The sequence below is a fragment of the Hyaena hyaena genome, unplaced genomic scaffold (assembly GCF_003009895.1).
Source record: "Hyaena hyaena isolate Hyena2069 unplaced genomic scaffold, ASM300989v1 scaffold_66, whole genome shotgun sequence".
In the NCBI taxonomy this organism is placed as follows: domain Eukaryota; kingdom Metazoa; phylum Chordata; class Mammalia; order Carnivora; family Hyaenidae; genus Hyaena; species Hyaena hyaena.
In genome coordinates, this window is record NW_024080696.1 from 3,360,024 (window position 1) to 3,374,327 (window position 14,304).

At 36.8% G+C, this 14,304-nt stretch overlaps 1 protein-coding gene across 1 annotated transcript in view; it reads left to right on the plus strand.

Annotated features, from left to right (window-relative positions):
- RNGTT (RNA guanylyltransferase and 5'-phosphatase) overlaps positions 1-14,304 on the plus strand; it is a 325,730-nt gene that overhangs the window by 28,864 nt on the left and 282,562 nt on the right. Inside the window, exons 6-7 of the mRNA XM_039232163.1 lie at positions 1,319-1,394; positions 2,701-2,941. Of these exons, the coding sequence (XP_039088094.1) occupies positions 1,319-1,394; positions 2,701-2,941 (317 nt within the window). The remainder of the gene's footprint in view (positions 1-1,318; positions 1,395-2,700; positions 2,942-14,304) is intronic.

The following is a 14,304-nucleotide window of genomic DNA, read 5'->3' on the forward strand; positions in this document are numbered from 1 at the left end:
GCTGTTTTACTTACTTTTTCAAAGTAGTTAAAATGATTTAAAAATGCAGTCATGGGGCGCCTGGGTGGCTCAGTTGGTTAAGTGTCTGACTTTTGAATTTGGCTTATGATCTCACAGCTTCATGGGTTTGAGTCCCACATCTGGCTGTGTGCTGGCAGTGTGAACCCTGCTTGGGATTTTCTGTTCCTCGCTCTCTCCCTCCTTCTTTCTCTCCCTTCCTCCCACTTTCTCTCTGCCACTCCCCCACTCACTCCCCACTCATGCTGTCTCTGTCTCTCTCAAAGTAAATAAACTTAAAAAAATGCAGTCATTTTTGGAATTTATGAAGCTCATTTTTAGCTTTTTGGAATATAGAGGTAGGATCACACTAATCTTGAAAATGTCCTGAAAAAGGTTGAAGAAAGGTTGAAAGAAACCTCCTTTTCTCAGCAGGTTTTTCTGAACATTTATTTTAAATATTATAAGGTTATATAAAGATGCTATCCTTTGGTTTCTAAGGGAATTTCGAAGTAGTTTTATTTTTATTATACTTATCCATTAGTCAGATATTTTCTATATCCAGTGAAGTGTCCTGTGTGTGTGTGTCTGACTGTCCATCCTTTCGAGGTGTGTTTGATAAAAATACCTTCTGGGGCACCTGGGTGGCTCAGTTAGTTGAGCGTTTGACCCTTGATTTCGGCTCAGATCATGATCCCAGGGTCATGGGATGGAGCCACACGTTGGGTTCTGCACTGAGCATGGAGCCGGCTTAAGACCCCATCCCTCCCCCCCCCCCAATTAAAAAAATAAAAAAATCCCAGCTTTTTCTTTAGAGTACTTGGATCATTTAGTTTTAAGAGAAATCTTCAGATCTTAGAGATAATTTGTAACCACTATATACTAAACTTCTAGCTAGTGCTATAAATTAGATTCTAAGCAAGTTAAACTGCCAAGTTACTAATACTTACAAGAGTGGGCCATGTATTTAAAAATGTAGTTATTTTAGGGGTGCCTGAGTGGCTCTGTTGGTTAAGTGTCTGACTTTGACCTAGGTCATTGATCTCGCGGTTTGTGAGTTTGAGCCCCGCATTGGGCTCTGTGCTGACAGCTGGGGAGCCTGCTTTGGATTCTGTGTCTCCCCCTCTCTCTGCCCCTTTCCTGCTTATGCTCTGTCTCTTTCTCTCTGTCTCTCAATAATAAATAAACAATAAATTTTTTAAAAAAAATGTAGTTATTTTAAAATCATTAAAATGTTTTGATTGCAGGTTGGAGTTTGAAAGTAAGATGTGGCTTCTGAAGTGATTTATTAATTTTAAACCAAGGCTACTTTATTTTCTAGGTGTTCATTGTACCCATGGTTTCAATCGCACTGGTTTCCTCATATGTGCCTTTTTGGTGGAGAAAATGGATTGGAGGTATTTGTTTCTTATTATAATGGAAGAATACTAGTAATCAATAACAAGAATTTATTAATTTTTTAGTTTTAGCATTTTATATTGCTAACTTTTAGGTAAAGTCATGATTAATAAAATTTGGAGTGGTTTTCATTTTAGACTTGGTTAATCTTTAGAATACCATTTATTACCTGGTGTTTTGTACTAAGTAGCATTTTAGTTGAGTTACCTATGGATTTTATATACTATGTATTTTCTTTTCCAGATTTTTTCACATACTCCAGAATTATCAGAGATTTGTTCCCTCCCCCCACCCCCAATATTTTATTTGCATTCATCTTTGGAAGTTACTACTGTTGTTATCGTCTTTTCTTTTTTTCTTTTTTTTAAAGTAAGCTCTATGCCCAGAGTGCTGCTTGAACTCATGACTCTTTGTCAAGAGTCAAATGCTGTATGGAAGGAGCCAGCTAGGCATCCCTTGTTCATTTTTTTAATAATACCTTTTTTAAGCAGCTGTTGAATATTAGGAAAAACCCATAATGGTATATGGAGTGGGTATTTTTGAGACAGAATTACTTTATTTGAACCAATCAGCTTGTCTTTATTGAAGTGTTCCTGAGAGATTAGAGCCTTTGTTGCCTGAAATTCCTCAGGGATATGGAATCTTAGTACCCAAATACCTGAATTTTCTTGTTTACTGATTGAGGGTCATCACTTTTGTTTATAAAGCCTTTTACACAGTAGGTCCTTCTCAGAATATAATCAGCTGAAGTACACATGGGATGGTATATTTCCCTGTTTATACATTCTCAATGGTTTTCTGCTGCATCTCTTCTGGCTCTACCTTTCTGGCCTTTTAGGTGCTTTTCACAGTTTCCGCAGCCTCCTGCGTCAGCCTCACCCTGTGCTTCGCCTCTGTCTGATCACCTTTGCTCTTATTACCTGGGTCTGTTGAAAGTTCTTAAGAGCTAGCAGGCTTTTACTTTTATTCATATGGCTATTCACATTTCTTTGATTTTCTTTAGAGTCAGACTTCAACCTTCAAGGCTTTATTTAAAATTTTCACAGACTTTACCCAGGTCTCTTCTATATACTCATTGCAGCTTACCTCTAGTTTTTAGGAATTATCCGTGTACCTTATATTAAAGCTATTTCAGAAGGAACTTGTCCCTTAATAGATTGAATGCCCTTGGAGTGGGGACTGTGATTTGTCCATTTTATAAAAGTATTATACTTCATTGGGTGTATGAAATAGAAAGAGTGAGTTTTGATAACTCTGCAGAAACAAAGAGTAGTGAGGAAACTCCATGGTGTTTGTTTTCCGTAGTATTGAAGCAGCAGTTGCTACTTTTGCTCAAGCCAGACCACCAGGAATTTATAAGGGCGATTATTTGAAAGAACTTTTTCGTCGCTATGGTGATATAGAGGAAGCACCACCTCCACCTCTATTGCCAGATTGGTGTTTTGAGGATGATGAAGATGAAGATGAAGATGAGGATGGAAAAAAGGAATCAGAACCTGGGTCAAGTGCCTCCTTCGGCAAAAGGAGAAAAGAACGGTTAAAACTGGTAATGTTTGAAAACATTATAGTCTTTACTTTTTTCTTCTGCAAGTTAAATTTTGAGATTTATGTATTTGTTCAGCTGGATTTGTAAGGTTATTTCATTCTGGCAATTTCTAAAGATTCTTCATAGCTGTGAGTCTTCCTTTTCTCTGGGATAAGTTTGTTAAGTTCATCTTGTTTTTGTTTCTTAGGTAAACCAAAGAGCTCTCTCTTTTTAAAAAAAATTTTCTATTTAAATAAAGGTAGTTAACATATAGCATAATAATGGTTTCAGGAGTAGAATTTAGTGATTTGTCACTTACATATATCATCTAGTGCTCATCCCAACAAGTACCCTCCTTAATGCCCATCACCCATTTAGCCCATCCCCTGAAAACTCTTACATAATTAAATTGAGAATTTACCTTTTTTTTTTTTGCAAAGTATTGGGAGATTCCAACTACGTAGTAAAAATTTTTATTAATGATTTACAAGATTGTCACATAGTTAAAATAACTTTACATATAAATCCTGCTCCTCATGGGTGATACATTCATATTTGCTGTAAAGTTGAACTGAGAAGACTCTTCTATGGACAACTCCCATTAATCTTCTTGATTTTATGGACAACTGCCATTAAAAGGCCTAACAAAACCATTAGGAGTTCTCTTCTTGGGGGTTCAGGAGGGATGCTGAAAAGAAAAGTACTGGTTGTACATATACAAGTATATGTTGTAGTCCAAAGAGAAAAGGTAGAAAACTGGAAATAATTAAATTTTAATGAAGTTAATAATTAAGGAATATCGGATATCATAGTTGCGTAGTAAAAGTCTACAACTCATTAGTAGGCAGTGATTCACAGACAAGGATTTTATGTAATTCACATAGTATATAGTCATTTGGGCTTTTAAAACAAAGTCCCTTGTGTGAAAAATATTGTTTTAATATGTATTTATATTTCAGACTTCAAGACTTTGAGGCTATTGAAAAGTGTTCATTACTTTGAAACAGAAATAATTAAAAAAAAAAACCCTTATTCTGTTAATCTAACTCATTGGTTACTGAATCACATACCTAGAAAAATAAGACTCACATTCTAAAGAAAGGCTAATAGCATAACTAGCATAGATGATTACTTTCTTATAGTATCATTTTTGTAAGGGGTTTCAACTATATATTTTTTCAACTGTATTTTTAAGAATGACATTAAACATGAACGTATATGTTTACTGTGTTTTTGAGTTAGAATATAGTATTTGAATGTATAAAAGAGTTTAAAGAAAAGAGTTATTGTTTTGTAAAATGTACTAAAGTTTGCAGGTTCTTCCCCCTCACCCCCGAAGAAGGGGTCTTAAAAATGACAGTTATTTTATAATGTCAAGTATCATTAAACATCTATAGTTGCAGATGAGCTTCAGCAGTACTAAGATAAACATAGCCAAGATGGGCATGTTTCTTTCAGGAAAATAAACGACATTTAAAATGATATCCTAAATCTTGCTTCCCCACTATGATTGCGGATTTACCTATTTCTCCTTCAAGTTTTGCTTCATGTATTTGGAGGTGATATTACTTAGTTTGTACAAATATGTGTAAAGGGTTCTTGTATTTTCGCAGTATCTTTACTTTTAGCATTGAAAATATCTAATGTTAGTATGATTGATTGCACAGATATTCTTTTGGATAGTGTTCGTATGGATTATCTTTTTTTAAACCCTTTTGCTTTCAAACATTCTTCTTTATTTAAGGTATGTCTTTTATAAGCATTGTATTGTTGAGTTTTATTTATCTGGTGAATAGTTTTTGCCTTATTGGAGTATTTGGTTCATACGTATTTATTTTACTGATATAATTAACTTTAAAACTTAAGTCTCCCCTCCCAACCTTCCACTTGTTCTTTTTTATTTTTCTTTCTTGTCTTCTTTATGCTTAATTGTTTTTATATCACCCCATCCTTATAGTTATTGCTTGGTAGTTATACATTCTTTTACTATTATTTTAGTGTTTATTCAAGATTTCAGTATCTGGGGGCACCTGGGTGGCTCAGTCGGCTAAGCGTGCGACTTCAGCTCAGGTCATGATCTCATGGTTTGTGAGTTTGAGCCCTGTGTTGGGCTCTGTGCTGGCAGCTCAGAGCCTGGAGCCTGCTTCAGATTCTGTGTCTCCCTCTCTCTCTGACCCTCCCCAGCTCATGCTGTCTCTCAGAAATAAATTAAAAACATTAAAAAAAATAAAAAGATTTCAGTATCTGTCTTGGACTTGTTAAAGTCTGGTATATAATAGTACTTTTGCCGCTTTTTAAACAATGCAAGAATCTTAGAACCTTTGTTTCCATTTACCTCTTCCTGCCTTTTTGGTATTGTGTATCTAAATTCTACATGCATTTTATTTTATTTTATTTATTTATTTTTTTAAATATTTTTATTTTATTTCTAGGATAGAGAGAGACAGCGTGAACAGGGGAGGGTCAGAGAGAGAGGGAGACACAGACTCCGAAACAGGCTCCAGGCTCCGAGCTGGCAGTCAGCACAGAGCCCGACGCGGGGCTCGAACCCACGAACCGCGAGATCATGACCTAAGCGAAAGTCGGACGCCCAACCGACTAAGCCACCCAGGCGCCCCTCTACATGCATTTTAAACCCAATAAGGCATCATCATATCATCATCATCATCATTTTATACAGTGAATATTCATTAGATATACTTATCTAATATACATATTTATCCAATATACATATTTACTAGATATACTTATCTAAATATACATATTTATCTTTTCTGGTGTTCTTTTTTCTTTCATGTATTTTTATGGTTCCATTTGGATAGTTTTTCTTCTAAAAATTTTTTTTTTTAATGTTTTTTTTTTTATTTATTTCTAGGAGAGAGAGAGAGACAGCGTGAGCAGGGGAGGGTCAGAGAGAGAGGGAGTCACAGACTGAAACAGGCTCCAGGCTCTGAGCTGGCAGTCAGCACAGAGCCCGACGCGGGGCTCGAACCCACGAACCGCGAGATCATGACCTAAGCGAAAGTCGGACGCTTAACCGACTAAGCCACCCAGGCGCCCCTGGATAGTTTTTCTTCTAATTGAAGAGTTCCCTTTAGTATTTTCTTTAATGTGGGTCTGCTGCCACACATTCAATATTTGTGTAAGAATGTCTTTTCTTGTTGTCATTATGAAGAATGTTTGTTCTCAGTATAGAATTTTGGGTTGGCACTTTGAAGATATTCCATAATTCATTTAAAAAAAAATTTTTTTTAAATGTTTTATTTCTTTCTAGGCGAGAGAGAGAGCGTGAGCAGGGAAGGGTCAGAGAGAAAGGGAGACACAGAGTCTGAAACAGCCTCTAGGCCCTGAGCTGGCAGTTAGCACAGAGCCCGACGCAGGGCTCAAACCCACAAACCGTGAGATCATGACCTAAGCAAAAGTCGGACGCTTAACCGACTAAGCCACCCAGGCACCCCCCATAATTCATTTCTATTAAGAAGTTGCTTCTTGGGGCATCTGGATGGCTTAGTTGGTTTAACTTCAGCTCAGGTCATGATCTCGTGGTTTGTGAGTTCCAGCCCTGCAGTGGGCTTTGTGCTGACAGCTCAGAGCCTGGAGACTGCTTCGGATTCTGTGTCTCCATCTCTTTTTGCCCCTCCCCAGCTCATGCTCTGTCTCTCTCTCTCTTTCAAAAGTAAATAAACATTAAAAAAATTATTGAAAAGTTGTTTCTCTGAAGCTAATTTGTTTTGTTTTTGATTTTCAACACTTTTACTATGATATTTCTGCTTGGGGTTTTCTTTGTGTATTTTTCCTGCCTTCTATTTATAGTGATTCTTGAATCTGTGGTTGGATTTATTGTTGTTGTTACTGTTAGTTTTAGACAATTCTCAGGCATTATGTCCTTGAATATGGTTCAGATCCACTCTTTTTCTCTTTTCTTTCTGGAACTCACCCGATAGGATTTATCCCCTCCTTTTCCTATTTTTTCTTATGTTCTTTTCTATATTTTCCACTTTTTAAAAAATTTTTCAAACTGGATATTCTTCTCTGACCTATCTTCTTCCAGTGTACTAATCCTTCTTTAGCTGTAAGCTTACGTTAAATCCATCCATTGAGGATGTAATTCAGTTATTTTACTTTCACTTTTGGAATTTTCATTTGAGTTTTAAAATAGTTTTCAGTTCTCTGTTGGAATTCTTATCATTTAGTTTTTTGAATTAATTTCCAGTTATTTTATTTTATTTATTTTTAATGTTTATTTATTTTTGAGAGAGAGAGAGACAGAGTGCAAGTGGGAGAAGAGCAGAGGGAGAGGGAGATAACAGAATCCAAAGCAGGCTCCAGGCTCTGAGCTGTCAGGATAGAATCTGATGCAGGGCTCGAACCCACAGGCTACGAGATCATGACCCGAGTTAAAGTCAAATGCTTAACCAATTGAGCCACCCAGGTGTTCCAAATTCCAGGTATTTAAAAACCGTGTCAGATGACTAATTGTTGTAGCTCTCCTCTACATCTTTTTTAGTTTTTCTTCTCATATCCTTTTGACTTCTAGTCACTTGTTTCTTTTTTGGCATACCTGCATATTTGTGATTATTAGACATTATGTCTGAAAATTGTGGAAATAATTTGAGATTCTACATTATGTTTTCCTCCTTTAGAGAACATTTACTCTTGTCCTATACAGGGTTAGGAGTCAGACATCTTAACTCAGCCAAGGATTGAATTGTTTGTTTGTTTATTTATTTTAAAAAAAAATTTTTACACATTTTTAAAAAATAATTATTTTTGAGTGAGAAATAGAGACAGCATAAGCAGGGGAGGGTCAAAAAGAGAGAGAGGGAGACACAGAATCTGAAGACAGGCTCCAGGCTCTGAGCTGTCAGCACAGAGCCTGACTCGGGGCTTGAACCAATGAACCATGAGATCATGACCTGATCCGAAGTCGGACGCTTAACCGACTGAGCCACCCAGGCGCCCCAAGGATTGAATTGTTTAGAAACAGCTCTTTTCTTTCAGGAGTCTTGTCTCTTTTTGGTGCAGCTGAATTCCTAGAGTGTAGCCCTTTGGGGATCCTTACTGAAAGCCTGGAGAAATAATCAGGACCTTTCATCTTTAGGGGCCTGGAACTTCAGTTTTTGTTTCCCCATTCCTGTGATATTGCTGAAAGCTGTGTTTAGCCTCCTATCTACCATTTTGAAAACAGTGCCTGTAGAGGAAATTCTATACCAAATGTCTTGCTCACCTCTCTGGGTTCCTTTCTTACTGAGTTCTTGGCCCTTTAAGCCCTTACTGCCTTTATAATTCTCCAGAGTCTTCAAACGGGTGATTTTAACATTTTGTCTAACTAATCTCATGGCTGCAGAATTGATCTCAATAAGCTAGTCTGCCATTGCTTTTGGAGAAAATGGGTAGGTTTGATTTCAAAGTAGTAGGTAGTTTTTTTTTTTCCTCTCTTTTCAAATCATATTCATAAATTCTAAAATTGTTAAGTGTATTTTTTACTTATTAAAACGTGTATACCTACATTGAAGAAAATTTGAAAACTAAAGAAACAACTTAAAATTCTTCAGCCTTTGTCTTACCACTGGCATTTTGTCATCTTAGAAGAATTTCTTCCCATTTATTTCCCTAGCTTAAAAGTGTACACAAATTACATAAAGATCAGTTTTCTTTATAAAATAAAAATACAAACATCTAGAAGTATATAGAGTAAAAAGTGAAGGTCTTTTCACACCCACTCCCAACTGTTCTCTACTTTTCGATTATCCTTCTAGGTACTTATTTTCTTATGCATTTATATACATATGTTCAGTTTTGGCCTTATGCCCTCCACCCCCTTGTAATGTAAATGTATTTTTCTGCAGCTTTTTTTTTTTTTAACTTGGATATCTTTTTTTTTTTTTTTAAGATTCTTTATTATTTTGAGAGAGAGAGAGAAAGCATGAGTGGGGGAGGGGCAGAAAGAAAGGGAGAGAAAGGATCCCAAGCAGATTCTGTATTGTCAGTGTGGAGCCTGAACTCACAAACCAAATGACCTGAACTGAAATCAAGAGTTGGATGCTTAATCAACTGAGCCACCCAGGTGCCCCTAGATATCTTTTCTTAGTACATTTTTAACTACTTCATTCTTTTTTAGGTAATATCTGAGGGACCAGTTTATAAAAAGCAAAGCGAACATTTGTTTGCAAAATGAAAGAAGAGATCAATCTATAAAATAATGACCATTAGGAAAAAGAACCAATTAGAGACCTTGGAAATGTTAATTAAAAAGAACCTAGGGGAGCCTGGGTGGCTCAGTCAGTTAAGTGTTTGACTCTTAATTTCGGCTCAGATCATGACCTCCTGGTTCATGGATTCAAGCCCTGTGTCAGGCTCTGTGCTGACAATGCAGGGCCTGCTTGGGATTCTCTCCCTCTCTTTCTGCCCCTCCACTGCTTACTTTTTCTCAAAAATAAATGAAGTAATGAAAACAAAACAAAAAAACCAATATAACAACTTAGCAGGTGGGTTGGATAGCAGAATGAAGTTAGCTGTAGATGAAATTATCAAGCTGGAAGATTTATCTAGGAAATTCTTCCTGGGTGTAGCACAAGAGAACAAAGAAATATGAAAATAGTTTAGAGTTAGGTAGTGATTTATGTGAATGACTTGACAGTATTAAATGTCAATTTAATTAAATGTCAATTAAATGAATTAATTAAATTCACATCCCACAGAGGGGACAAATATGAGCATTATTTTCTGCAATCTTGTAGTAGGGCCAGTTCAGATTAATGATTTTAAGAAGCTGATGAGAGTTGAGAATATGGAGATAGAATTGTGTTAGGGGTCGTCACTATTACCCCCACTTTTGGAGATTCACTAGGACTCAGCGTATAGTTGTACTCACAGCCAAGGTTTATTATAGTGATGTTCTAAGGATATACAGCTGAATTATAAGAGAAAAAGACAAGTGGAGTCTGGTGGATTCCATATGGAGGCTTCCTTATGTTCTCTTCCCATGAGAGGCTGTACAGAGCTCACTTTTCTAGCAGCAGTGAAGATGCAGCAACATGTGTGATGTTTCTGCCTAGGGAAGCTCATTAGAGCTCACTAGAGCCCTAGTGCCCAAGTTTTTAGTAATGGCTGGTCATGTAGGCAGCCTGTGTGTGTACCGAAAGTTCTACAATCCCAGAAGGAAAGTATGTGTTCAGCATAAGGTCTGTCGTTCGTATGGATAGTCCAGGCATGGCGAATCACCTTTATCAGCTGAGTAAGAGCAATCTGAGAATCTTGTTCCCAGATGCCAGCGAGGGGCCAATCTTGTAAGCAGTCCTGGTGTGTTAGCCTTTTTCTGCACACTAGTACAGGCTGTTCAGTCAGGTAGTTTAGTTATGATCAGAAAGGGAGAGGAAGGGTGACCGCTTGATGCCGATATAATCAGAAAAGCTGTTTAGTATGGAATAAATTCCAGCATATTTATTGCTTGTGGATAAGCAGCTGTGGAATCAATGACCTTGAAAATAATTTAGGGAATAAATGCTACAGAGCGATGTCTGAGGAAATGAAAGAGAATGGAGTTCAAAAGCATATGGAAAAATAGGTCCTCGACAAGAGGAGGGAAATCTCATCCGTAGCACTGAGATTGTGATTTTTCCTCAGTGAATTTCAGCTGTCTGTGGGTGGGAGTAGAGAAGACTAGTGGTAGGTTGATACAAGGTTGGGTATATTTAGTACGGATGTGATGGAAGGACAGAAGGTTGAGGAGTACTGAGGATGTCAGGCAAAGAAGAAGTAAAGTAATCAGCTATAGAGTCTAACTGAATAGGAAGTAAGGTAAGGGTAGGGGGCTGTTAGACTGAGAAAAGGGAGAGATGAAGAGACTGTTAAGTCTTGGTGAAATTGAAAAATGAGCATAGTTAGGGTAAAAGAGTTAAGCTATTTAGTGAAAGAGGTCGAAGAGTGGCATGTTGGCTTTAGAATGTTGTGTGTACTTGATCAGTATGAATTGAATTGATGAATTGAAAGGTAGAGTAGTATGGAATGATGATGGTGTGGCCATGGAGCATGTGGTTTAAGTTATGGAGAGCTGATGGTCATTGCAAGTGAAGTTATTGAACTGTGAGGCCTAGGTTGTTTGACGGGTAAAGATTATCTAATGGAAGTTGGTGTTACCAATGTAATGATAGAAGTTAGCACAGTGAGAAATACTGTTGTTGATGAACATGGAGAAATGACTGGATGTCAGTACACGAAGAGTAGAGTGTTCTACTACTTTAGACTCTTTGGTTGCAAGTACCAGAAATTAACTCAAACTAACTTCAATAATAATAAGAAATTACTGTGAGTCAATGGGTAGGCCTCAAACACAGGAATATAGCCAGATCTCAGGAAGGGACTGGAGCCTGGATCTGGAAAGCTCTTTAGAACCTAGTTTCTGCTTTTTGTTCTTGTTTTCTCATCTTTGCTTTTTTTCTATTTCTGTTTTTCTCCTTTTGTGTTACATATTTCACTAGCTTTGACTTTTGAGACTGGCTCTTTGTGATTCCTTGTTTACCTGGGAGATTATAACTATCCTGAATCTTTTGAGCTTACATGTTGTAATTTTAGCCACATGCAGATACTTTCTGAATCCCAATCCCAAGTTACCAGATGAGAGAATCTAATGGATTCAGGCTGAGTTAGTGGTTTGCTCATGCTCCCATCAACTTTGGCTGGAGTAGGATGTTATCTTATAATGTCATGTAACATGGCTGTTAGGGTCCTGTCTTTGTGGATGAGAGGGCAGCTGTTGTTGCCACCAACTACAAAGGATGTCTGCTCTACCACTGTTGAGTGATATTGCTGAATGGATTTAGTCTAATTGAGAGGCCAAGAGAGCAAGTGAGGATATGCCCTATCCCTATGGGACTTGGGCAGTGGGAAAATGAGTAGCTTTTACTTAAGAGAGAAGTGGTCTCTTGGTGGAAAATTAGCTCTCAGTTAAGACATAGGGGACAAGGTATTCATGAAAAAAGGTTGAGGTTATGTAGAAGGTTATTTATGAAAAAGAGATACCAGGGTTTATATTGGAACTCTTTGGGAAGGTAATAAGTGATAAGATTAACCAAGGAGAAGAGGCTCCAAAGAAATGAAGACAAGACCATCAGAGGTTAAGATGACTGGAGAGTTGATTTTGGGTGATGTCAAAGTATGGGTGACAGGCATGACAAATGTAGATGTAAATAATTGGCAAATTAATGGTTGGAAAACTTTTGTTTTCTTGTTATTTCAATCTGAGTTAAAGATAGTTAATAGAAGCTATCCAAGAGTGACTAATTTTTATAGCTCACATCTCAACGCAATGAACTTATTTTGGTTTGAGACTTTATTTTTGTTAGAGTTCCCTTTCCTGACTCATATTGATATGACTATGACTTGAAGTGATGGACTCGTAGTGAATTCTGATGGTTTCTTCAGGATATTTAATAGTCAACGCATGTCCTGTACTTGGCCCTCACATTCCTGGCACCTTTGTTCATCTTTTGAATATATGCCAGTATTGATTTGAAAGAGTATGACCTACAGTTATGTTGTTTGTTCCTTTGAATTGATGGCTGGGATCATCTCTCTCTCTGTGTCTTTAAAATTTATTTATTTTGAGAGGGACAGAGACAACATGAGTGGGGGAGAGGCAGAGAGAGAGAGAGGGAGACAGAGAATCCCAGAGAATTCTGCAGGCTCTTTATATTGGACTCAAACTCAGGAAATTTTGAGATCATGATCTGAGCTAAGACCAAGAGTTAGATGCTTAACAGACAGAGCAGACTGAGCCACCCAAGTACTGGGGATCATATCTCTGACTAAAACTGTTAGTGCCTTTTTTTTCATTACTAACATATGCTTGTTACACATTACACACATACTTGTTTACTCATTGTCTTCATATATACATACACACATGCGCACACACACACACCTCTTACATATATTTTGACCCCATCTTCTATAAAAATTTACTCAATTTCCCTCTGACTGATCACTGATTCCTTTTGTCCTTTTTGTGATAGCCATATGAGTTTCCATTTTAAGGCTGGCAGACTCTGTTTATGAAATACACTTTTTTTGTCTTAAGCATACACTATCTTCTTTTCACTTTTGATATTTCTTTATTTCCACAAACTGAAATGGTAGTTTGTTAAAAAATGAAAGTGAATGTCCTTGACTTTGAATCTCAATTATAGTATGTTTGAAAATAGTTCCAGACTTAAGACGTTGCTGTTTAGATTTAGTGATCCTTTTTGAAATTATTACATAATTTTGAATAACATATTTTTGTCAGAAGAAACTTGTAATGACAGTTGAAACAGCAAATTAAGTTAAAAAGTTACTAAATATTACTGGTGTATAAAGTGCATCAGGTAACAAAAAAAAAAAAAATAAAGTGCATCAGGCTTACTGTTTTTAATGGACATATTCCTACCATGTTTTGCTTAATTATTATTGTAGAAGAAAGTAGAAGACAAAATAAAAAAGAAATTGATACATTGTAGGAAAGATTAAGGAAGAAGAAACATAAATGGGTGAGAGGCATTTGCTAGATGGTTGGACTTCTCTTTTATAAACAAGTTAATAGTTGTTAAATATACTGAGGCTCCATATTTATTCTGTTAAAAAAATATTTAGCATAGAGTGCCTGGTTAAGTATCTGGCTCTTGATCCTGGCTCAGGTCTTGATCTCCCAGTTTGTGAGCGGAGCCCTGCGTCAGGCTCTGTGTTGATAGCATGGAGGTTGGTTGGGATTCTGTCGCCCTCTCTCTCTCTCTGCCTCTCCCCAACTCACTCTGTATCTGTCTCTCTCAAGAAAAATAAACTTAAAAAAAAAAAAAAAAAAGAGAGAGATGATCCCAGACGTCAATTCAGTACTTTGCTGACAGGACAGAGCCTGCTTGGGATTCTGTCTCTCCCTCTCCTTGCCTCTCCCCTGCTTTTTCTCTCTCTCTCAAAATAAATAAACTTAAAAAAATACTTAGCTTGTTCAGCTGCATAGAATTATTAAAATATTCCTGTAGTAATATTCTGGGAAAGCACTTGGTTGAATGTTTATCCTCTTTCTGTGTTTTTAGTCCTTTTTATTTGTTTAAAAAAAGAGTATGTTTTTAGGAATAATTTATGCCACCTTGGCACTTGCTTTTCAGAAATTATCGTTGATTTCTAAACTTTCCTCAGGAAATGCATGCTCATCAGTGAACCTTTTTCATGTAAAACTTAAAAAAAGTCCTAAGCTATTAGTACTTTCGGAATAATGATGCTGAATATTGAACTCTCTGAATGCATCCTTCTCTTTTTAAGGAGTATATACAGGATATAACTTTATAAGGATATTGCAGTTATCTGAGTATCTCAGTAACTAAATATGTTAAAAATATCTTGTGAAACTG